This window comes from Coptis chinensis, chromosome 7 (genome assembly GCF_015680905.1).
Source record: "Coptis chinensis isolate HL-2020 chromosome 7, ASM1568090v1, whole genome shotgun sequence".
Lineage (NCBI taxonomy): Eukaryota > Viridiplantae > Streptophyta > Magnoliopsida > Ranunculales > Ranunculaceae > Coptis > Coptis chinensis.
The window spans coordinates 5,420,596-5,445,185 of NC_141462.1; the positions used below are offsets into that span (position 1 = coordinate 5,420,596).

The following is a 24,590-nucleotide window of genomic DNA, read 5'->3' on the forward strand; positions in this document are numbered from 1 at the left end:
TATTGAGGAATCTCAAATTTTGATACCATTACAAATTAACAAAATAATAAAAAATAATATATATAATAAAATAGGTGTTAGATTAGATAATGAATATTAATTTCCAAATATACTAGATGTTAGATACTATATTCAAAATATAGTTAGAAGTGTATTATTTTTTTTTTAAGTGGAAATTTTATTGATACTAATAAGGAATTTTACAAATAATTAGGACAAGCATGCAACAAGCTGCACTGCAAGTCTTTTATGAATAGCAAATCATATCCTTCTAAAAACAAACTCGTTAGAACCAGCTGTCATAACGTTACTGTTCATAACTTTCTGAAGTCTTTTGAGAAGCTCAACAGATTGTTGTTCCAAGAAACCGAAAGTGTCGAAACTAAACGGAATGAAACAATGCTGGTTAGCCCTGCAAGCTTCCTCATGCTTCACCATCTTCCCTATCGCTGCTCTCTTAGCTACTTCTCCCACCTCAAAGTCATTATTCCCCAACCCTACCAACGGAGAGACTCCAGTTATATCAACACATGTATGTTTCCCCTCAGACCAACTATAAATCAAGACATCCGCAGGCCGAAAACCCTAATCAAAATATAGTTAGAACTGTATTTTTTTTTTCGAAATATAGTTCTATTATTGTTAGAACTGTATTGGCTAAACCCTAAATATATGTACAGTTGCTACATACCAATTCTAAAATCTTAAATAATAACCAAAATATTTTATTATGGAATGGAAAATGGGTTTAAATTATATCATTTAATCAAACTTTAATTTGTTGGTAAAAATTTAGATGTTAAATCGATTCAAATAAAGTGTAGTTAGAACGATACTGTTTCAAATCCTAACTCCTAAACATAAGTAAACTTGCTACTAATTCTGAAATAAAAAATTACAACCCAAACGTTTTATTATAGATTGGAGAACGGGTTAATTTAAATAATTATATCATTTAATCCAATTTTAATATATTGGTAAAAATTTAGATATTAGATTCAAAGTGTAGTTAGAACTACACTAATTCAAACTCTAAACCCTAAACATAAGTATAGTTGCTACTAATTCCGAAATAAAAAATTATAACCTAAACGTTTTATTATAGATTGGAGAATGGGTTTAAATTATATTATATAATCCAATTTTAATTTGTTGGTAAAAATTTAGATGTTAGATTCAAAGTCTAGTTGGAACTGTATTTATTCAAACCCTAAACCCTAGAGACATGTACAATTGCTACCAATTCAAAAATAAAAAATTATGACCGGCCTAAATGTTTTCTACTTGTTGGAACTAAATTATCACCTAAAACAACTACAAATAAGTTAAAATATATTAATTATTAATCAAATTATTATCAAATAGATGATGAAACATTTAAATATTGGAATTTGACAACACACCAACAAGATACCGAATGGTTTAAGAATTTTCAGTGTCTATTTGTTGTATCTTTACTTGGTAAATGATAACCCGACACTGTAATTTATAGTTATGTTTCAGCAACCCGTTACCGTGGTTTATGGTATTTTACAGCAATGTGTTACCGTTTCTCAAAATAGCACATACATTAAGATTACACAAAAATTATTTTGAAATCTAAGATTCAAACTATCGTAATCTATTTAGTTTCAATTCCATTAGGCAATTCCAATTACATCAATCTCTAATTTATTCTTTTTCATGTTCAATTGGTTCTTCTAACATCATATAATCTTCAATTTATTCGACATTAAGATGTGGATAGTTGTATTACGATAAATCGTTCATTTGAGAGTTGGGTAATGATACATACTCCATTTGAGAATTAAAATATAGAGGTATTGAGAGTTGAGAAGTAGAGGAAAATTGAGTTGAGTTGAGTCAAGGAAAATTGAATTGGATGTAGATAATTGGATAAGGATAGTATATTTTGATAGTGTATAAAGTTGCATAATGCAAATTAGTTAGTTAAGGGCAATAGGAAGTTACCACTATTTTTTATGGGGAGTGCCCTCTTAGAAAACATGGGTTTTAAGTTGGGATACAAATGTAATAATAAGTTTACGGTGGAAGAGTGCCCTCTTAGAAATGGAGAGTGTATTTAAGCTCTGTTTGGTAGTGTGAATAGAGAGTCCATATTCAGGAATTAGTGAGGTGGCAATCATGTTTACCTTGTATAGGTGTTTGGTCTGTCTAAAACATGGATACTCTAGTAAGCCCCTTGAATTGAGGGAACACAAAAGTGTGGATAAGCAAATCCAAAGGAAAAGCCCAGATTCACTAAAACGTGTTTTCTATCCATGAGAGAAAAATAATAATAATAATAATAATAATAATAACACGTAAATAATGCTCTCCCTATCTCTTTCTCCCCCTCCCTCTCTCTCTCTTTTCATGAGAATCCTAGTAATTGAACCATAAACCTTATGTATTTTCTCTCTCTCTCCATCTTTTTTATTTTCTCACATTAAAAGTTTTTTTTTCCTCCAAAAAATGGTGTTTAAATCTTCACATTATTCATTAAATTGGGATTTTCTTTTTTTTTGGGATGTTTTTTGTATAAATCAATTGGGTGTTTATGTATTCAATATTTAATTAGAGTTTTTTTTCCTTTTATTTGTTTATGAGTTTTTATTTGTTTTTAAGTTTTTATTTGCAAATTTTGTATATGATTTTTTTTTTTAGTTTTTCTTTTGTATGATATAAAAAATGAGTATATAGGTGTGAATGTCAACCAAACAGTAGCCAAGTAAAACGTGTGACAGGATAAGAGGCAGATACACAAATATTTCATCTCATGATTTGTATCACCTAATCATAGTTAAGTAATGCAATATCTCTTGCAGCCAAACAGAGCTTTAAGATTACCCATCTTGAAATTTCATGTGAAGAAACTAGATCTCTACACATGCGCTGATTCACACTTCGTTCTGGTGCAAACTTTGCTTGCTTCTCTCTGGTCTCAATCGAACTGAATTTGAGACATAACACCACCAAATATTTTGTGTGCGCTGATCTTTAAGTGGTGTACCATACGTAATATTGTTCTAACGACATGTACGTAATGTATCACATGTGCTGATATGCCACTCCAAGCAATGGGGAGGTCCCATAAACTTCTTGAATGATATTAGAGAGGGAATGCACCCGACAAAGCCCTTCTTCTTTATTCCACTCTATATTTCATAAAAACAACATTTCGAAAAAAAAAAAAATGAAATTGCATATTGATTGCAGATTATTGTAAGTGGATTGAAGTGCAAAAATGACAAGACAAGTGTCTTCTGTCTTCCCCTGTATGATAGAGCTTGTGGGTCTGCTTAGAGTATATAATTGAGAATAAACCTCCTTTAGATGACATATCTCTCTTCCGCAATGATAGCCTTTTTTTTTCGATGGGAATGATAGCTTATTTTGATTATGATTACTAACTAAACGGCTCCCTGATAGGCTGATATATGATTAAGTGTGCATCAAATGTCCTTTGACATACCAACTAGCTAGTGTAATCGAGCCGCTTATTTCGTCTTATTCTTCTTGTGTCTTTTTGTGACGAAATGGACTCAAGTAGCTGTATAAATCACAAAATTTCTGATATATACACAAAATTTGTGACAAAATTTCTCATAAGCTCACAAGTCACTCACACGAGAACCTGTAGTTGATGAGATTAACTACCTTTTCAAATCCCCATTTTGTTTTATGTTTTACTATTTTACGGAAAGTGGATATACCCTGCGTTCCAATTGTTCCTCTATGAGTTTGAAATTTGAACTATTATTCATGTGCATGCAGTGGACTCCTTGTTTGAGTTTGTCTTAGGAATCTAAAATAAATTGAGGTATCTAGACTTGTATTGGTGTTCTTGTTTTAATTAAATCAGACCCGGAGCTCTGGTATACTAGTTATCTTATCTAAATGCACTTATGCACCAGATAGAACCTTATATATAAACAATATAATGAAACGACAGTAGTTTAAACATTTTCAAGTCTCAGGTGGCCATGTGCCTTAATTTGATAGTTACGTTACCTCCAATCAATGTTTGCCACTTCAATCAAGTGGTCTTCAAATAGTCTCAATAGAATAATATATATTTATGTTAATTAACGACTTAATTCAGATTTGTGACATAGTTATTATTTAGTCACAGGAAAGTAACATCTCTTAGTGATCTATCCCCCTCTGACGCGAGTTAATCAGCCACGTCTACTGAATGATGACCATTCTTTTCTTAATCAATACTTGTCTATGACTAATACATAATAACAAAATTCATTCGCATGGTAATGGAGAAGGCTAAAAAAGCGGATTACGTATTATATCTAAATCAGCAAGTATGATGATATTAATTCAAAAAAAAAATAGTGAAGCAGTTTGAGAATTTGATCTTAATGATGTAATACGTGTAGAGTTAGTATGCCATCAGCATGCCAAAACATCTCGAACCATTCTTTCTATTTTGTAAATTTTTTTCAAATTTTTTGCTATTCTAACTTTTGGCAAAAAATAAAACTAAAATGTAGGCAACAGTGCAGAACCACGTTAAATTTTGGTGTTCGTTTCTTTTTACAGTTTTTATTTTCGTTGTGGACTTGTGTAGTTGTGGTAGTTTAGTTGTTATCTACAATACTTGTTTTTAATGGTTGCTGGTTTTTCTTTACAAAAAGTTGAAAATTTTGAGAAAAAACAAATAATCATAAGATTTAAGTTAAATCATATAAATCATTTAACACAAATCATATCCTAACTTCCTAAATCCTAAGTACAAGTGGACCGAAAAATAGAAAAAAGGATATACAAATATACAAAACTGACACCTCTGCTCGACCAAATACCAGTTCAGGAACTTCATACATGACAAGTGAACAGAACTCTGTGTAATGAAGAAACAATTATAAAACGGTTGAACTAACCTGAAAATATATGCACTGCATGTTGGGATCATATATTGAATAATTGAGCAGAACAAAACCACCCAAACATTGTCAATGAATATACTATTGGACACGTGGCTGGTCCTTATTGCTCCCAATTTGTTCGTAGATCTCATGAGAGTACAGACATAGAATAAAAAAAGGAACCAATCTGCAATTATTGAAAAAACAGTTGCACATTTTGTAAAACTCAATTTATTATCTCTTAAAATTATTGCAATGCCCTTTAATAATTTCTGAACAATAATTCAGAGATGTGGGCCGTGGGGGACGGATTTTGTCTATAAATACACTCTCTAAACTCTCCTTCTTATAACTCCAACTTCACTAGCATTTCCATCAAATCCTTTTATCCACTCTCTTCCTACAAGAAATGGCAACTTGCCTTGTCTCAAATGAACCAACGTAAGTTGTAATCCAAATATCCACTTATCATGTTAGTATGGTCGCTATCTAAGCAACTGTTCTATCATCATTAAAATCCCATTATACTCTATCCATTTTTCCTCCCCCATTTTCTAAACTAACCGTTTTGCTTATATTTTTCTTATGATATATAAGAGAATTCATATGTCTACATGCAATACCTATTTAGCCACATTTTGTTGATACATATACTGTGTGGATTCCCTAATACTTCATCTATCTAGCGTTTTTTCATTATTATTATAAGTATCATTCATCTTGTATAGACTGCATTTGTTGCCAAAATTTTGAGGATGCTTAATGTTGAATATCACATTCCTTTTAAGAGGTGCATAAGCCATTGTGCATCTAAGAGATGCTTAGGAGAGTACACATATATAGCTTCGAACTTCATATTTATTTTTATTATTTTTGGGCAACATAAATGAATATTGGACTCCCGTTCGATCGGGTCGTCATTGGCTGTACCCGTACCATGATCTATCGTGGATATAGTAACATGCAAAATGTCATTTTTAAAAATAATGCAATTAAAATTGAAAGAAAATGTTAAACTCAAACTTTTTATATACACCTCTAGACAGGATCACCACTTGATTCTGGTTGTTATTGTTCTTTCTTTTACACATATACATTCATCCTCTCCCACCTTTTCCCATTCTTAATAAAAATCCCAACTCATTTAGCGAAAAAAACTTTTGATATACACAAATAACCTTAAACATTAGTATTCACATTAATGCCATACAGTACATACGTTGTATATGTTTTTTTTAGTGCTAAATTCAATTGTGGTCATCAGAATCAACCCGCTGGTGGCTATTGCAAGCGCCACAGAAGATCGTGTGCCTGAAATCCCTCGTGATGTAGCTGAGATTGTTGTAGTCCGTCATGGGGAGACTACATGGAATGCCGCAGGAATAATTCAGGTATAATTCAATAATATGAAAATGTAGTGATATTTAGCTTGGGGAACGTACACAATATTATTTCAAATTTCATATTTTCGTTTTCTAATTTGGATGTGTATACTTTACAGGGTGAGCTAGAATCGGACCTTAACGAAGTGGGATGGAAGCAAGCAGCAGCGGTTAACATCTTAACTGATCATTTCGATGCCCTACTAAAAAAAATTTAACATATATTAATAATAATGACAAGTAAAAAGTCTAGTGAACTTTTGTAATTAAAAAAAAAAAATGTAATTTTTATTAATCACCATTGAACTGAGAAAATATTCTAAGTCATGACTGAAATAATATTTGTTACTTCTTGGTCTTCTTTAATTTATACATGAACAGCTTATGATAAATGTGACAAGAAAATGTAATGTCAAGCATCCCACACAAACAATTTGGAAATCACGAAGTGGGGACTACAATATCCCTTCATCAATTTTAACTATCTATCAGAACTTTAATTCAATGTCTACAGATAGCTGAGAGATTGGCCAAAGAACAAAAACCTGTAGCAATATACTCATCAGACCTTAAGCGTGCCAAAGACACGGCGGAAATGATTGCGAAAAAGTGGCACATCCCTGAGGTAATTTTGTTGTTAATTATACTTCAAACAGTTAAACTGTTATAATGTTATATAATAGCAAAGTTATATCAAGTTGCATTGGTGAGTCGTAATATATATGGCTGGTTTTGGCAGGTGATCGTGGTACCAGAGTTGAAGGAGAGACATGTAGGAAGCTTACAAGGTTTGGTTTGGGGTGAGATTAAAGAGAAGGAGCCTGAAGCTTACCATGCATTTTTCTCCTCACAAAATGACCTTGAAATTCCTGTAAGATACGTATACTCAAGATTTGTATGTGTACAGTACAGAAGAGACTACCATATTTTACAATATAACTTTTGTTGTGTTCGCTAGATAGCTAAGAAGCCTAAGAGAAGCATTTTTATTAGCCTTTGTTTCTAATGAATTTGCAGGGTGGCGGAGAGAGTTTTGACCAGCTCTGTGAGAGATCTGTTGCTGCTCTTGAAGAAATTGCATCCAGGCACAAGGGTAATCTTTGCTCGCTCGCTCGCTCTTACTTTTTTTTTACTAGAGTTAGAAAGTCGGGATACAAAGATATCTATGTAAATCAGATTTTATAAAATCAAAATGACTAAGCGATCTGGTTGTCATTATGCAATTATGCATGGACTGATGGACTCCAACCCAAAAAAACAAAAACTATGCTTAGACTCCATTAACTAGACCCCACATGTCGTGCCTAATCAGTGTACATAAAGTCGATCAATAACTATGGCACGTACTATAACCCACTCTTCAATCCAGCACCCTGGGACTCTCGGAGTATATTAAATGTGGTAGCCCATGAGAACCTACTTGCGTCCATCTCTTACTTTCTATCCATAAAAGATTCACGTTATTTTCCTTCCCATGGAGAATGGTTTCTAATCTGAATTTGTATGGTCTTCAAAATGTTCCTTGTTTCATACAGGTGAACGCGTTGTTGTGGTCACTCATGGGGGTGTATTGAGAGCGATTTACATGTCAGTGACTCGTGAGCCAACGGCTGGGAAGATTATGAATGGATCGGTCAATGTACTCCATCTCTCAGACAAAAAATGGGCATTCAATTCATGGAGCGATGTAAGCCATCTCAATGAAGTTGGGTTCCTCCAAAGGGGATTCAATGGAGACACTCTACTACAGCAATAGGAACATTGAGGCGTGCATGATCAAGCTATTCAAGTATGAGAAAGCATAAGAAGAGGATAATTTATAATGAGGCTTGAGTAATATTATTGTTATTATTCATATGAATTGAATAAGGCATATTCTCAAGTTGGATGTTTCAAAGTAGGCCATTGCACTGTTTGTTTAATATATTTCTTTGTATACATTTATGTATGCATGATGTGAATGCATTGTAAATTTGTAATGCAAAATGGGAAATGGGATTAATCAACTTTATGAATATCAGTCTCATTGTGTAGCCAGCTCGTGGCACAAGCAAATGGGTGTTCAAGCAATCGAATATTCGAATCGTGTGAGCCATATCAATGCAGTAGGATTCCTCCAACACGGTCAGTTCAGAATTACGAATTGAGTTGCATTGTCTGCTTTTATTTGAGTTGTTAACGTGAGTGAAGTTCAAAATTTCTTATAAGTTTGTGGGATTTCTTTATCAATAATATGAGTATGCATCGGTCTTTTTAAGTCTTGAAACCGGTCCTTGAGATTGATAGTTAGCATAGTTTATTTGGATTCTAATTGTAAATGGTAATTGTAATTATATAAGAGAGATTCATATATTTATTTATTTTTTTAATAAAATGGAAGATAATTATGTTATTTAAGTGATATTAGAGAGATTCTTTTTTTAAATTAGTTGTTTAATAATGGCAAAAATAAAGTTTGGGATCAGTGGCAATCTCGTAGTTTTTTTTAATTTAAATGAGAGAGAAACGTATGAAAACTATGGTTTTACTCCTCCCTCACCTATACTATTTATTTTTTGACCTTAAATGAACCCATTTAGGAGTATAACCGAAAAGATTCACTGTTGACATTTCTTTTAAAGAAGTTAGATTAGAGAGATTCTTTTAAATTATTTAATAAAATAAAACTTGTTTTAAATGGGAAATTGGGGTAATTATTTAAAGTTATTCTATTTAAAGAAGTTAGATTAATTCTTTTAAAAAAATGACCTGGGGTAATTAAATTTTATTAATTAATTCAAAAATTAATAAAAGTGGAGTTTATTCTAAATTTAGTGAGAGAGGTGTTTCTAAATTAAATAAATAAAAATATCTTAAATTACCTACTCGATATTAAGAAGGGTATTCCGGAAGACCCGGCTATCATATAGTGTAGATATTAGGATTAATGCTCGTCCATCGCTTGCATAGTTGCATGCTAGTCTTTTACTCTTTTTACTCTTAATCTCCTATTAGTCTTTCAGCAAGTATGAACAATGAACTGGATATATTAGGTAGTGGAGAAATCAACCTTGATTAGCAAATCCTTGAAAAAACACTTTAGCCACTAATTTCAAAAGTACAACTTCTTAATTACGTTATTTAAGCCAGTCTACTTGTACTCCAGACGATTCTTCAAAGTGGACTTGAATCCAAAAAGTGACTGTCAAACCCATTTAGAGTACATTGTTGTACACTTGTACTCCCTCAACCCTCTCTAAACTCTGAAGTACGATGGTGCAGTACAGTGTTAAGTGTTTGTTTTGCTAAAGCAGTACAGTGGTAAGTTGCTCATGTATGTTTATAAGTAATGTTATATATATATAGCCCGCTCTCATTGTTAGTTATCAATCAATGCGGAAAGAACCAAAGAGGTTGTGGAGTTCAACAGGGGTAACATGAGAACACACGAGAGAGTCTAACACTTGACTGTTCATGTGTTCTCAGGTCGCCCCTGCTGAATCTTCCCCTACCATTTATGTTCAGGGCCATCCTTATTCACATCCATCTGAATTAATTGATTAGCTTGGATGCAAAACTTCAACATAATTAATTCAGCAGAACAGGTTAGTACCATGTTTCCTTTAATCTTTTATATATTTTTTTCCATTATATAAATTATATATTTTACACTGCAATGTTCAAAATAAAGGAGAAAAGGAATGGGGATTTCAGAAGGTGACTGTTCAGAAATAGATCAGTCTTGTGTATGAGCCATCGGAAATGATGATTATAAATACACGTACAGAAATTTATTTACTGTATGTAGTTGGAGAACCATCACAGATTCAACAATGCAATGAGCCTGAAATGTATCTCCTCAGTTCTCCTTAGCCGAATACTGATTCAATTATTTTAAAATGAAATTTACAAGTTCATTGCAAAATAGAAATTTTCTTCTGCAGGCACAGGAAAATAACGTCCAAATCCTAATCTTACGGATCATTCCTCCCCATCACAATTTATTTACCCGAGTGACAGAAGCAAAGCATCAATAAAGTCAATGCATTAACTTCTTTATAAGTTTCTGGCTCCCACAGTCCCACGGATTAGTTTACCAGTCCTACCAAAGTTCTAAGTGTAATCATATTCCAGGTATCATAAAACCCGTATGACACAAATTGTTACTAAAAAACTGATCACAAGCAAAGTTTACATATAACCAAACTCAAACGGTAGAAAAAGTGTATATACCTACAACATCATTGGTTGAGTGCTTGGTCCTTCTCTAAAAGTATGCAAGATCTTGCACCAGGAAGGTCCTACATTGGGAGAACTACACAGCTTCAATATAAATTAGAACAGAAAACAGTACCATTGTCAGTGAATCACACCAAAATCCTGACAGCAGACTCAATAGCAAGCAACTCCTCCGCCCAAACCTTCTTATAAACACCGCCAATCATCAATTGACCTTTGACGGGGTTTAGTAACAAGTCTGGGTCATCTGCTTGACCATCCTCAACTGCGTTCCTCTCGTCAATAGCATTTGTTTTCTCTAACAGTCCGACATCATATGTCATTCCACTACAGATATTCAATTCCCAGGACTCCTTACCTACAGGAAATTTTTGAACCTCAGGCAGGATGACGACCCTATCAAGAATAGGAAGAACACCTGTAGAACCCAGAGCACAAGGCAACATACCAATTGGGCATGGGTTCCAGGCCTTAGCTACTTTCCACCTGCCTTCGCTGTTTATATCAGCGCTGCTTGCCACCATACTGGTTGCTTTACCCTTGTTCCGACGCTGTTTAAGGAACTCCAGCATTTCTGCGGCCTGACGGATGGATGAGTCTTGTTGGTTGGTAATGTGTGCAGTATCAATATGCACAGAGCTTTGCTCAGCACTATCCAAGTTTGGTAAGCTTAATGAAGGTAGTTTCTTGAGTCTCTCAACCATAGTGCTACTTCCAATTATCTGTGCAAGAAGCATAGCGGATCTTGCAAGCTGTCTATTGCCAGGAGAATATAATAAACATTTTTTCAAGATTTTTGCTAGTGTTACTTTTGGCACAACATTCATATCCACTGAAGAATTGTGGATTTCATTCCCACGTACTATCGAACTGGCATGCTGCTTTACTCTTTTATAATGCCAAAGAACCTGAGATGAGAGTTGTTCTATCTGAAGATCTTCAGCCTTGGATTGTGAGCATGCGAGAGATTCCTTGTCTGTGGAAGATTCACAAAGAAAAACAATGGAAAAACGCCATTAGAGGGATCTGATAAAGTTCTATAACTTCACCATAGTGTCAGTATGACACTGATGATGGATCTTGAACTCATTTTTTCTTTTGTTAGAATGTGGAAATAATAGGTAAGGAAAATTCACATCTGTTAAATATTTCCAAGTATTAAAAACAAATTGCGTAGAAGATTACCAATTTCATATTTCATGGTATCCCACCTCTCCAGTGTTTGAAAAACTGCCTGAAGCATGATTAAGATCAAGTCCGGTTCTCTACTTGACAATCTGGTTATCACAAGTTTAAGTAGATTAGTTAACCCTGTTTGGGTTCTCGAATCTCCAGATATTTGCTCCACTCCAGAATCATGGAGAGGCTCTACCACATTTGAGGAGTCAAATGCCTTCACGAGGAGGTCCAGCAGCACCGCAACTACCTCCGAAGGGGAAGAAGTATATAACTGAAAAAGTTTCCGAAGAATTCTTGTAATATGTTTCTTAGGACCTGAGATCAGATCACATTGGACTCATCAGCACAAACACACAAAAGAATGTACAAATGTAAGGATTTACCAAAGCTTGACAAGATCAATTACCTTGAGATTGAGAACCATGAAGCTTTTTGACCGTATGGGAGAAAAGGTTAAAACGTGCAAGAATCACACTGGACTGTTTGCTACCTGGAAATGATAAATATAAGTAAGTGTCTAATCCACCGAAGATGGAAATTTTATCTTATGTGACCGTATCCACATAAAAGAACACTGACGCAGTATATGGCTTGTGAACTACCAAAAAATCAAAATGCTCTCTATGAAATATTAACTCAATACTCAATAGACAATCCCCGGCATAATCAAAACGAGTATTTTTCTAACATTCCCCAAGAGACAATAATGGAGAAACAGATAAATGGATGCAGGAATGAACTGGATTAGGCAAAAAGTAGAATACACAACAGTAAAAAACATTAGCCCAGAAAAACTTTCAGTACTGGCCATAAAAAACCCTGATAACTGTAAGAATAAACAAGGACATGCAAAATCTCATGCAGTATGAAAAGGAAAATCTTTCATTTCACAAATAGATATTGCTTCTATTTTATCTTAACTTTTTTTTTATCCGTATGGATTGCAAATTAATCAAGCACCGCAAATGTACATATGCATAAGGAAATTGAGAGGCAAACAGATAATATCAGTAAATAAAGCAGCAATTGAATAAGAAAATTTGAGACTTACGTTTTCTCTTCATTGGCAGTGAACCAAGTTGTGAAGATTCATTTGTATTTAAGTAAAAAGCTAGCTCATGAACTATAGATTTAACTTTCTTTCTAACAAAGTCTATAGTATCCCTTTGGGACAGAATTGCATTCTTTTGAGGCTCCCAATAATAAGATTTTACCCACTCAAGCACCTGACATTGACAAAAGGAAAGCTCAATCACAAAATAGACAAACTTTGAAGAATTTCAAACGTAAGCACATATAAGGGGAGGTACCAGTACGGAATGATGACCAATCAAATATACTGGCATCAACCATCCGAATGTAGAAACAATTCACACTTTTACGATGGATCAGAAACAAAATACTACCTTCACAGAAGCAAGCTGAACTAGCCAAAGAGAAGGGAGATCTCAATGAGAAGCCTCTACAAATACAAGAAACAAATCAACAGAACATAATTAAAACAGCAGGAACAAAGAGCACAACCCCAATATATAAACATATTAAGTGATAAAAGATAGAGAAATGTTCTCACCCTGATAACTGTAAGATCAACCAGCATCAACCAGCATGGTAAACCAATTTCTAAAGCTTTATCAGCAATCGAACCCTCTGTTTCGTAGCGGCCCTTGTGAGCAACACCATTTACAAGTAAGGGTGGAATTCGAGCTAAACAAGCCGAGCTTTACCATGCTCAAGTGAGCAACGAGTTTTAAATTGAGCTCCAGTTTTAAACAAGCCCTTGTTATTTTACACTACAAATCAAAACCAGAACTTTAATTTGAGCTCGAGCACGGCTCATATAGTAAAAGCTCAAGCCGAGCTTAAACGAGCCAATGTCTCAAATTCCACCCTTATTTACAAGCCTTGCACAAATAAAATGAAGCTGAGTAAACATGTCTATTCTCAAGGCATAACATGAAACAACAGAACCTAAAAGATTAAGGTCTTTTTTTTCCTTAAGAAATATACTTACGTGGACCATTTCATATAAGAATGTTTTGCATGTGTCTCTAAGATTTTCAGATTCATGAAATCAGTAAATAATTCCTGGACATAAACTTCTTCTTGAAGTATGAGTGAAGACATCAGGTAAGGAAGTAAGTGATTAAGGCTTGTAGTATATTCTTTTTCCTAATTACAAATTTGTGGTGTGTGTGTTTTTGGGGGGGAGGGGGTTGCGCCATGACTTATCTGTCCCCAAAGTGAAGCTGTTATTTATAGATGAAAGGATATAAATCCAGGCAAGGCAACCCTACACCTCAAACAATACTAAGCATATCCAACTAAAAGACGACAAATAATCAAATTGCCACTCAAGAATGAATTGAGGACCCAAATATTGTTTATACAAATTTCAATCGCTTTGACTCAACTATGATCAAACTCGAGTCCTTCCTTTCTTCAACGGGTGTACAAATATTTGTCCTCAAAATTAGCAAAAAAAAATTCTTAAAATAGCAGTTAAACGTATATACTCCCATTCGATCGCCCACACAACTTCTAGCTAGTATACAACCTCTAGCAACAAGTGAGCTGCAAACTTGCAATCACACTAAAAGTACATTTTTTTGCAAACCCACATTACTAATTTTTTAAAAAATTTACGCATTCACCTCATTATCGCCATAGAATGTAGCATAGCCAGAATTACTTCTGACTCCATAGCATCACTGTTCAAATCCTCTCTATATAACAGCAAATACAAAATTTCAATATAAAAAATTTAACTCAGTAAAGACTACTAAGTCACCTAACCCACTAAGAAGATATAAAGTTCAAATTTCAGCTCTCATATTCAAACTACCTTAAACATCCAATATTATTTGACACTTCACCTCGACACCCCACTAGGACCTGCAAGTGTGCACTTATGGTTACCAGAATATGCGTCCCATACTTGAACAAGCCAATCAAAACTTCCAGAAGCAAGCAATTTCCCATCAGCACTGAAGGCTAAACTGGTAATGGAGTTTGAATGACCTGCATAAAACAAGATGGAGGTATACAAAAAAAAAAGCCAAAACCTCCAAAGAATGAAATGGCAATCCAAGGATATACCAGGCTGATCTCCCTGACCAATGCTCCCATATCATCTTCACCAATGTTTCAATTTTACATCCTGATTCGGTACCATTTGTGTCAATTGCAAAATAATTAGATTTGCACCTAGCTGTATACCGTAATACATTAATTAAACTGATGAACTGAAGCTCACTAAGGAGAAGTTGATAGCTCTAATGTATTTTATCCATATTAATTAGAACTCTCATGTGTCTTATCTATATTAATTTCAGAGTATCTGCAAAGTGAAGATGGTCAAGCTTTCATCTTCTGCAATCGACGAAACAATGCCCAACTGATCGTGGTCTCTTTTCGTGGCACGGAACCCTTCAGTGGAAGAGATTGGGCCTCAGACGTCGACTTATCTTGGATCGGAATGGGTGAAATGGGAAGAGTCCATTTAGGCTTCATGAAAGCTTTGGGGCTCCAAGATGAAAAGGACTATAAGAAAGGTTGGCCCAAGGACTACACAGGATCTAAAAACTTGGCTTACTACAAGCTGAGAGAAACATTGAAGACTTTGCTGGAACAAAACAAAGGTGCTAGGATTTTAGTTACAGGGCACAGCTTAGGTGGTGCACTTGCCATCTTATTTCCTTCAGTACTTGTATTGCACGAAGAAGAAACCATCATGAGTAGCTTGTTAGGAGTTTATACTTTTGGGCAGCCTAGAGTTGGAGATAAAGATTTTGGTAATTTCATGAAGTCACAGTTGAATGTGATATTTAAAAGGTATTATAGGGTTGTTTTCAGGTATGATGTTGTCCCTAGGATTCCATTTGATGATCCAGTCTCTCAATTTTCACATTTTGGTGGTTGCCTCTACTTTCGAAGCTGGTACAAAGGCGAGGTACGTTACTGTTCAGATTATGATCACCTAAACTCTATTTATGCGTCGATCGTGTAAGATTTACATATAATTAGTAATGGTTATTCTTGTGTACTTGATGGAAAAACAGGTGCTGAAGCATGAACCCAATGAAAACTATTTCAACCCATTGTACATTCCATCAAAGTACTAAAATGCTTTATTGGACCTGTTTAGAGGCATCTTCGCTCGAATAAGGCCTGGAAAAGATTTCAAAGAGAGTTTGGTCTCAATTCTTTATAGGCTTTTTGGGCTTTTGGTTCCTGGTCTCGCTTCACATAGCCCCAGGGACTATGTCAATGGTGTGAGGCTCGCTGAAGTTAAAATCAAGCAGGATGATGCTGAAGAATTTATTGGATTTTAAGATCTTCGAAAATTCACCATTGTACAAGTGATTGAAATTTCAGTCAGGCAACCTATTTTCTGGAGATTCAAATTACTGAAAATGTGTACAGTGCCTATGTTCTTGGTATGAAAGCAGTGTATGATCTGGTGATCTTCTTCGTGTTCGCAGGCGTAGGAGTTGTAATATGTTAAAGTTAGGTAACAGTGTCTAGGGGGGATTGGAAGCTAAATTAATGATGAAATTAAACAAAAAAAAATTGATAAATGATGCTTTGAATATTCAATGCGGAGATATTTTAGGTGGAAGCAAAGCTTTTTCTCTATATTCTGAGAAATTATACTTCTTTTATGCATACCGGACTACTGGTATTAAGTGTGTGATGGTAAGAAGCATGTCTACTAGATCTAGCTTGAGAGTTTCTCCACATAAAATAGCCCTTTTACTGTCTACACTTTATATATCGATCAATATTGTTTGTCCCTGAAGGGCCCTTTTTTTCTTAATATATATGATAACATACTTGGGATTAGTTACTTTGTGAAAAGCAATTCATGTTTATGATCTATTTCATATTGGACTTATTATGGTTGTTGAATTTCATTTGTGATTTCCCTCTTGAAATCTTGTATTGTTGTCTCTTAATGAGTACTTCATGTATAGAAATAATGAGCATGCTCCTTTCTCCCTTTTACTTCTCTTTGTGCATTCCTGATTTGGAGTAAAATTTTAGGTATGTCTCTTGTGTTGCGGGGCGTCCAGTAGAAGGATCAGTGCCTCCCTCAAAAGTGGCATATGTGGCAAAAGAACTTCGTGACATGGGTTGCTCTGAGATTTCCCTCGGTGATACAATTGGTGTTGGTACACCTGGCCCTGTTCTGAACCATTTCTTCTGCTTTTATGTCAGCCATGTAACTATCAATTTGGTTCTTAGAGTTTCTCTAATTTCCACTATCAATTTTCAATTCCAGATTCATTGAGATAAAGTATTTCAAGGCGGTTAAGTTTTACAACTGGGGATATATTCGTCAGCTTAGAACACTCATTCATGCGAAGCGTACGGAGGTTTGTAAGACTTGAGAGTGATGCTGGAAGTGATCTAATCTTGGTGTTACTTAGATCTAGAGTCAAAAGGTTTGTCATTTCTTGAAAAAAATTGGAAGGAATTTCATTTAAATCATTAAAGCCATTCAAAGATAAGGTTAAGAGGTTTGGAGCTTTAATCTGAGAGGGGAGAGGATGATACCTGATTTTTGTATCCATCAATGACAATCGCTTGCATTTTTCCAACTCCATATCTGGCCACTCGTCGAAACTCATTTTAGCTTTAACAATGAATTCATTTCTTTCTTCACATTTTGCAATTGATACTGCCTCATCGCGGACGACATCATGCATCATAATGCTTTCATCGTCGTCTTTCAACAACAAACCTGCAGATGTAAGCTTCTCAACTGTGGCCTGCAATCTGTTCCTTGCTTCCTCGAAAGTGTTTACATCTCTAATCAGCTTTTCTCCCATCATGTAACCGAACAGCACATCAGGTGGGATCTCAAAGTCTTCTGGAAACATACAGCAAAATAAGAAGCACATTTTGGTTGTCTCATCTTGCAGAAAGTAATAGCTCAATCTTATGGAAGCATTGACAGGCTCCATCTTTTCAGAGATTGACTTCTTTAGTCGTGCTAGTGTATCGTTCCAAACAGCAATATCGCCCTTGTTTCTCAAAGCCAAACCCAAGGTAACGATTGCCAAGGGCAAACCTTTACATTCCTTCACAATGTTTCCAGCAACCGTTTTGAAAAGATCGACAACACCACCAGCTTTACTTCGAAATAGATTCCATGAGTCTTCTTCCGATAAGACTTTAACTTCAATCTTTTCGTCCATTTCCATACTTTCACACACGCCTTGGATCCTTGTTGTGAAAATGACCTTGCAGCTATTTCCCGCATTTTTGTAAGGAATGCCTACTTCAACTAACTCCATGCGCTCCCATACATCATCTAAGCACAGAAGAGTTGTTTTTCTTTCTTGATTAAGTCTCTGCCACAGTTGTGCTGCTTTTGTAGACCTGAGATTTCCTGTAAATTTCAGGTCCAATTTCTCTGCAATAGCATCTTGGATCGTTTCCAAGACGGGCTTCTGAGACACGACAACCATCACAACCTCATCAAAGACTTTCTCCTTTTTCAGTTGGGCCATTACTGCTTTCATCAACATGGTCTTGCCAACTCCCGGCATCCCATATATCCCGACTAAGCTGTTTTCATCAGCTCTCAATGCCGCAATGACTTCCGATTTAGTCGCCTCCCTTGATGCAAAAGTTTTAAAATCACCAACAGGCTCGGGTTCATAGCTTTGAACAGGCCTAGCGTCGGACACATTATTTTCGCCAAACTTAGACCCCTCTCCCAAGTGTTTCTGGATATCAACATTTTTCTTTGCTGCTTTTCTACCAAGACTGAAACGAGAGCAAGTAACCCACCCTTTCCACCAGCTATTAATATCTCCTGCTTCACTTTTTAGCTGTGTTGCTTCTTCAAATAAAGGATCTGCCTGTTCCAGCCATGTGTCCACAGTGTTCCTTATCAAATGGTTATTATTCCGGGCTGCATCGACCCAGGACCGAACATCTCTTCTATTTGCTTCTAGTGCAGCAATATTTGTTGGAGTTATCCCTCACATGAGGAGAGAAACCGAGCCGACGTAAACGGGCAAACTTCGACATCGCTAGAAGTCGAGGGCCAAGGCCAGATAGCGACTCGCCGCTGAGTTCCGATAGAATAGGCGACCCGCTTCCAGTCAAATTCGTGGGCCCTTGCTACAAGATTCCATGAATTTGGTTTTTGGAGATAAAAACCAAAATCAAGGTTTTTTGGAAAACAAAAACCTAACAAGTCAGAAGGATTGGAATCCAGACTAAAACAAAGAGAGATAACCTTTACAGAGATACAACCCTGTAAAGAGATAAGAGTGATCTAGTAAGGTGAGAGACTGAAAGGAGAGATTGCAATCTTCCTTCCCACTTTATTAAGAACTGGCTCTTGTGGAAGTAGGCATCATTGGCCGAACCACGGTAAATCTTTGTGTTGTGGTTTGCTTTTACTACTTTACATTATTATCTGTTGTTAATAGTTGTTTAGCGAGTTGGGCATGTTAGTATAGGTAGTTTGTGATATTTGAGATTTATCTAGAGTAGAAGTGTGTTCATACAAGTTATCTGTGTAGTGGGGGAACCGATTGGTATTGGTATAATCCCCAACAAGTGGTATCGAGCCTTTGGTTAGAATAGCCTGGGTGTTATCCGAATCTTGGTAGGAAGGTGTTTGTTTGTGAAATTCCCGAGAGAAGATTTGAGGTTAAATAACTTGTAGAGATGGACCATTCGTGAACACTCGTATGATGAGTCGAATAGGAAGAACTACACCATCCGAAAGCCAAGATGGAAGACTTGCTATCCGCAAAAAGGACTTGGCACTTCCCATTGAGAATGAGGGAGTAAAACCCGAAAAAGACCGATGAGGCCGAAAGTGGAAAAAGCTGACGAAAAAGCGATTGGATACATTCGACGATGGATTGACGACGTTGTCTTTCACCATGTGGCCCAAGAGACTACAACCTTCGCCTATGGAAGAAACTCGAAGACCTTTATGAGAGAGGAAGTCGGGTGGAAACAAAGTGCTAGTCGTTAAGAAGTTTGCGCATTAACGGCGAAGTACCAAGAAGGTTCTTCAATGTCCGAAAGCATCTTAATGAAGTACGTAATATCATCAATCGATGCATTTGATGAAGATCAATTTGGGGAGACGAAGTTGAGGCTTTGTTTCTATTAGGCTCTCTACCCAAAGTTGGGAGACATTAGCGTTTCTACATGGAGCAGCCAAGGATGGAATTGTTACCATGGAGATGGCTACCACGCCTTTGTTGAATGAGGAGACTAGAAGGAGTGCAAGAAGCTCTTCTTCACACTCGAGATCCTTTTTCACGAGAAGCGGGGAGCGGTCGAAGCGAGAAAACCATCTCGTTCTAGAGGTGATGATGAAGTAAATCTAGGGGTGAAAGTTTAGAACTCCTAAGGCGTAGAGGCAATGTTACTATTGTGCCACCAAAGGCCACTTCAGATATGAGTGCGGAGAATTAATTGAAGAGGGATGAGAAGAATAACGTGTACATGAAGACATGGTGCGAGGAACGGAAACACAGGAGAGATACTACCGCACTAGTCGACGATCTAGTGGGGAATCAGGTCGATTGTGGTGTGTCTTTGTCTTAGTACCTCATGTCCGAACCGAGTGGGTGATAGATCAGGAGCATCCTATCACGCCACACCGCGCGGGGATTCTTCACTACCTACATTTTGTGGTGAATATGGTGAAGTGAGGATGGGTAAATGATGGAGTCTCAAGATTATAGGCATTGGAGATGTTCATATAGAAACCAATGTCGGCTACACCTTGACACTCAAGGATGTAAGACATGTCCCCGACATACGGTTAAGCCTAATTTCGGCCGGAAATTAGATGACGATGGCTTTGTAAACTCGTTTGGTAACGGGTGTGGAAACCGACCGGCAGGTTCCATTGTAGCAGCGTGAGGAAAGAAAACTTGCTCTCTTTACAAAACACAGGGCTAGTTTGTGTAAAGCGAAGCGAATCGCGTAAGAAGAAACTTTCATCCGAGGCGTGGCACAAGAGATCGCGGTCACATGGGCATAAAAGGGATGGAAGTTCTTGCTAAGCAAAAGGTCGTGCGGACATTAAAGGTACACATTTAAATACATGTACTCATTGTTTGGTAGGAAAGCAACACAGGTGTCTTTCCAAAGATTCCGTCTCCACGAAAAGGACACCGCCCTTGAACTAGTGCAATACGGACTTATGTGGTCCTATGAGAGTGAAGTCCCACTGGGGAGTTTTCCGACTTTTGACATTCATTGATGATGCGTCAAGAAAGATATGGGCCTATAGTCGAAGACCAAGGATGAAGTACTTGGCGTGTTTGAGAAATTCCACAGCATGGTGGAAAGAGAGACTGGGAAGTTGTTGAAGTGTATTCGCTCAGATAATGGGGGTGAGTATATTGGGCCATTTGAAGAGTATTGCCAGAGTCATGGGATTCGTCATGAGCAGACCGTTCCCAAGACACCGCAACAGAATGGAATAGCAGAGAGAATGAACCGTACCATTGTAGAGAGGATGAGATGCATGCTATCTCACTCTAAGCTACCTAGAGCCTCTACCGGGTAGAAGCAATGCTGCAGTACCGTGCATGTGATAAACCCGTCACTGAAGAAAGCCTCTGAATAGTGATTATCCAGAGAGAGTATGGTCAGGTAGAGATGTTGATTATGGATACTTGAGGGTATTTGGGTGCAAGGCATTTGTGCATATTCCAAAGGATGAGAGATCCAAGCTTGATGACAAAGCCAAGCAGTGCATTTTTCTGGGTTATGGAGATGAAAAGTTTGGTTACAAACTCTATGATCCGATTAACAAGAAAGTAATCCGAAGTCGAGATGTTGTGTTCTTAGAAGACCAAACCATAGCAGACTTTGAGGAGGGTGAGAAGCTACAGGCTTTCACCAATGATCTTGTTGATTCAGAACCAGAAGTTCCTACTGTGGAACGTGTAGAAGGCATTGAGAATGCAGAGAACCATGAGTTTGAAGCTCATGATGAGAATCCTATTGCTCATGATGGGATAGAACCTATTGGTATAGAAGATGCAGATGAGATGCATGAACCACCACCGAGAAAGCAAGCGAAGTGTATCCTCCGAGGCACCCGGCCAGATGGGGCAAGGAGGGTCGACGAGGAGGGAGAATAGCTTCAACCGGTATCCACCACATACGACGCGTGCTACTATTGGATGGTGGAGAACCTATGTACTATCAAGAGGCACTTGAAGGTACGCAGACAAAGAAAAGTGGTTGAAGGCCATGCATGACGAGATGGATTCTTTGTATAAGAATCACGCTTATGAGTTAGTTGAGAAACCCAGGGGGAGAAAAGTTCTCAAGAATAAGTGGATATACAAAGTCAAGCATGAGGAGAACAATCCTCACCCAAGGCACAAAGCTCGCCTTGTTGTGAAGCGGATTCGGTCAAAGGAAAGGAATTGACTTTGATGAGATTTTCTCTCTCGTAGTGAAGATGACTTCTATCCGGGTGGTATTGGGTATGGCCGCTAAAGTATGAACCTAGAGGTTGAGCAGCTAGATGTTAAGATGCTTTTCTTCATGGAGACCTTGAAGAAGATGTCTACATGGACCAACCGTAGGGTTTGAGGTCAAAGGCAAGGAGCACCTAGTATGCAAGTTGATAAAGAGCTTGTATGGGTTGAAGCAAGCACCGAGACGATGGTACATAAAGTTTGACTCCTTTATGGTGAAGCAAGGATACAAGAAGTCCGCTCGATCATTGTCGTTTGTTCGAGATTTCGGATGGGGATTTCATTGGCTATTCTTTGTATGTGGATGATATATTGATAGTTGGCCCAAACATCAACAAGATATCCAAGCTGAAGAAAGACTTGAGTAAGTCCTTTGAGATGAAGGATTTGGGTCAAGCAAAGCAGATACTTGGGATGGATCACTCGTGACAGAAAGAGTGGAAAGTTGTGGCTTTCTCAAGAAAGCTACATTGAGAAGGTGTTGAAGAGATTCAACATGGATCGCCGCCGCCGGTCGGTCCGCTTGGTGGCGGCCCGCATGACCAAAGAGATGTGTCCTAAGGGTGAGCATGAGCAGAGTCGATGGAAAAGATTCCTTATGCATCCGCAGCGGCGCTTTGATGTATGCCATGGGTGTACTAGACCGGATATTGCTTTTCGCCGTTGGGGTTGTAAGCGATTTCTATCAAATCCGGGTAAAGAGCATTGGGAAGGTGTTAAGTGGATATTGAGATATCTCAAAGGCACTTCCAAATCATGTTTGTGCTTTGGTGGAAGTAGGCCCTTACTTGAAGGCTACATCGATGCGATCATGGCGGTGATGTTGATTTCGATGAAGTCCACCTCCGGTTATCCGGGTTACTTTTGGGGGAGCGGTTTCTTGGCAATCTAAGTTGCAAAAGTGTGTTGCCCCTCCACTACAGAAGCGAGTATATTGCGCCACCGAGTGTTGCAAAGAGTTGCTATGGATGAAGAGGTTCTTGACTAACTAGGGCTAAAGCGTAAAACAGTTTGTAGTTCTATGTGACGGTCGGGCGCCATCCACTTGAGCAAGAATCCGAAGTTTTCATTCTAGATCCAAGCACATACACGCGGCGTTATCATTGGATTAGAGAAGTACTTTCGAAGACAAGCATTTGTGTATCGAGAAGATCCATACCGACAAGAACGGGTCGGATATGATGACCAAAGTCTTACCGAAGGGTAAGTTTGATGTTTGTTGCGGCTATTGCCGGAATGGCGACACTCCTCCCTGTTGATTTGGCAATTGCATGGAGGTAACCCCTCCTTGTTAGGGAGGGGAGATTGTTGGAGTTATCCCTCACATGAGGAGAGAAACCGAGCCGATCGAGAAACGGGCAAACTTCGACATCGCGAAGTCGAGTCGCTGGCGCCGAAGTTCCAGAGAATAGAGGCGACCCGCCAGAGTGGATGGCCGCCAGCTCGGCCAGTCTTTAAGCGACCAGCTCGAGTAGCGCCAGCCGGGCCAGTCAAATTTCGTGGGCCCTTGCTACAAGATACCCGCGAATTTGGTTTTGGAGATAAAACCAAAATCAAGGTTTTGGAAAACAAAACCTAACAAGTCGGAAGGATTGGAATCGGACTAAAACAAAGAGATAACCTTTCTGGAGATACAACCACAGCAAAGAGATAAGAGTGATCTAGTAAGGTGAGAGACCTGAAAGGAGAGATTGTAATCTTCCTTCCCACTTTATTAAGAACTGGCTCTTGTGGAAGTAGGCATCATTGGCCGAACCACGGTAAATCTTTGTGTTGTGGTTTGCTTTTACTGCTTTACATTATTATCTGTTGTTAATAGTTGTTTAGCGAGTTGGGCATGTTAGTATAGGTAGTTTGTGATATTTGAGATTTATCTGGAGTAAAAGTGTGTTCATACAAGTTATCTGTGTAGTGGGGGAACCGATTGGTATTGGTATAATCCCCAACAATATTGGCACCGAGGTTTTTGATATTTCTTTTGAAATGGCAAATATAATTAAGCTCACGTTCAACATGACTAATAACAGACTTGGTAACTTCTCCAGTAACGGGATCCATTGTAGTTATCTGGTGTGATTAAGAACTACAAAGAATACAAATGATGAAATGGAAGATGTTTGGAAAGGAAGAGGTTATTAGTTGTTTGCTTGATGAGATACACATATTTGCCGAGAGAGCTCCTTTATAAACGAATGCTATGTTAGGATATTGGCTTGTATTCATCAAAGTGTTTTATTCGTAATCCAATTCCTTACTTGCCTGCCAAAAAAAATTGTACTCATCAAAGTGAAAAGAAAAAAAAAATGAAAAAGAAAGTCAAGTAAGCAAGAATGAATACCCGCATTTAAATTTTAGATATGCCGCGAAGTCGAAACCGCTTTTAATTATTATTTTCTCTCTCTTATGGCTTTTTTTTTGTTTTTTTTTTTTGATGCAAATCA

The 24,590-nt window shown here is 37.3% G+C and overlaps 3 protein-coding genes and 1 pseudogene across 4 annotated transcripts; 2 read left to right on the top strand and 2 right to left on the bottom strand.

Annotated features, from left to right (window-relative positions):
• Nucleotides 1–5,238: 5,238 nt before the first annotated feature.
• Nucleotides 5,239–8,205, top strand: LOC147485494 (Phosphoglycerate mutase family protein). The gene is made up of 7 exons (XM_086570080.1): nucleotides 5,239–5,324; nucleotides 6,148–6,274; nucleotides 6,385–6,435; nucleotides 6,780–6,890; nucleotides 7,005–7,136; nucleotides 7,283–7,358; nucleotides 7,801–8,205. The coding sequence occupies exons 1-7, from the start codon at nucleotides 5,293–5,295 to the stop codon at nucleotides 8,019–8,021; spliced, it is 750 nt and encodes a 249-aa protein (XP_086426206.1). The 5' UTR covers nucleotides 5,239–5,292; the 3' UTR covers nucleotides 8,022–8,205.
• A 2,406-nt stretch (nucleotides 8,206–10,611) lies between these two features.
• Nucleotides 10,612–14,644, bottom strand: LOC147485495 (uncharacterized). The gene is made up of 6 exons (XM_086573533.1): nucleotides 14,508–14,644; nucleotides 14,317–14,388; nucleotides 12,973–13,124; nucleotides 12,069–12,152; nucleotides 11,669–11,977; nucleotides 10,612–11,459 (listed from the first exon to the last, which is right to left on the bottom strand). Exons 1-6 carry the CDS (start codon nucleotides 14,642–14,644, stop codon nucleotides 10,612–10,614), a joined length of 1,602 nt encoding a protein of 533 aa, XP_086429659.1.
• Nucleotides 14,645–14,678: 34 nt separating this feature from the next.
• LOC147485496 (triacylglycerol lipase OBL1 pseudogene) lies at nucleotides 14,679–16,261 on the top strand (annotated as a pseudogene). Its single transcript, XR_015202735.1, has 3 exons — nucleotides 14,679–14,703; nucleotides 14,965–15,614; nucleotides 15,724–16,261. The product of XR_015202735.1 is annotated as a triacylglycerol lipase OBL1 pseudogene (transcript).
• Nucleotides 16,262–16,914: 653 nt separating this feature from the next.
• LOC147485497 (putative disease resistance protein At4g27220) lies at nucleotides 16,915–24,207 on the bottom strand. Its single transcript, XM_086573535.1, has 2 exons — nucleotides 24,156–24,207; nucleotides 16,915–18,656 (listed from the first exon to the last, which is right to left on the bottom strand). Exons 1-2 carry the CDS (start codon nucleotides 24,205–24,207, stop codon nucleotides 16,930–16,932), a joined length of 1,779 nt encoding a protein of 592 aa, XP_086429661.1. The 3' UTR covers nucleotides 16,915–16,929.
• Nucleotides 24,208–24,590: the final 383 nt, after the last annotated feature.

Coding starts and splice junctions, on each gene's coding strand:
- LOC147485494 (XM_086570080.1), top strand. CDS start 5,293: ATGGCAACTTGCCTTGTCTCAAATGAACCAAC. Junction 6,436..6,779: donor GATGGAAGCAAGCAGCAGCG/GTTAACATCTTA, acceptor CAATGTCTACAG/ATAGCTGAGAGATTGGCCAA. Junction 6,891..7,004: donor AAAAGTGGCACATCCCTGAG/GTAATTTTGTTG, acceptor TGGTTTTGGCAG/GTGATCGTGGTACCAGAGTT.
- LOC147485497 (XM_086573535.1), bottom strand. CDS start 24,207: ATGGATCCCGTTACTGGAGAAGTTACCAAGTCTGTTATTAGTCATGTT. Junction 18,657..24,155: donor TGTTATTAGTCATGTTGAAC/GTGAGCTTAATT, acceptor TCCTCATGTGAG/GGATAACTCCAACAAATATT.
- LOC147485495 (XM_086573533.1), bottom strand. CDS start 14,644: ATGGGAAATTGCTTGCTTCTGGAAGTTTTGATTGGCTTGTTCAAGTAT. Junction 14,389..14,507: donor AATAATATTGGATGTTTAAG/GTAGTTTGAATA, acceptor GCTGTTATATAG/AGAGGATTTGAACAGTGATG. Junction 11,460..11,668: donor TACCATGAAATATGAAATTG/GTAATCTTCTAC, acceptor AATCTTCCACAG/ACAAGGAATCTCTCGCATGC.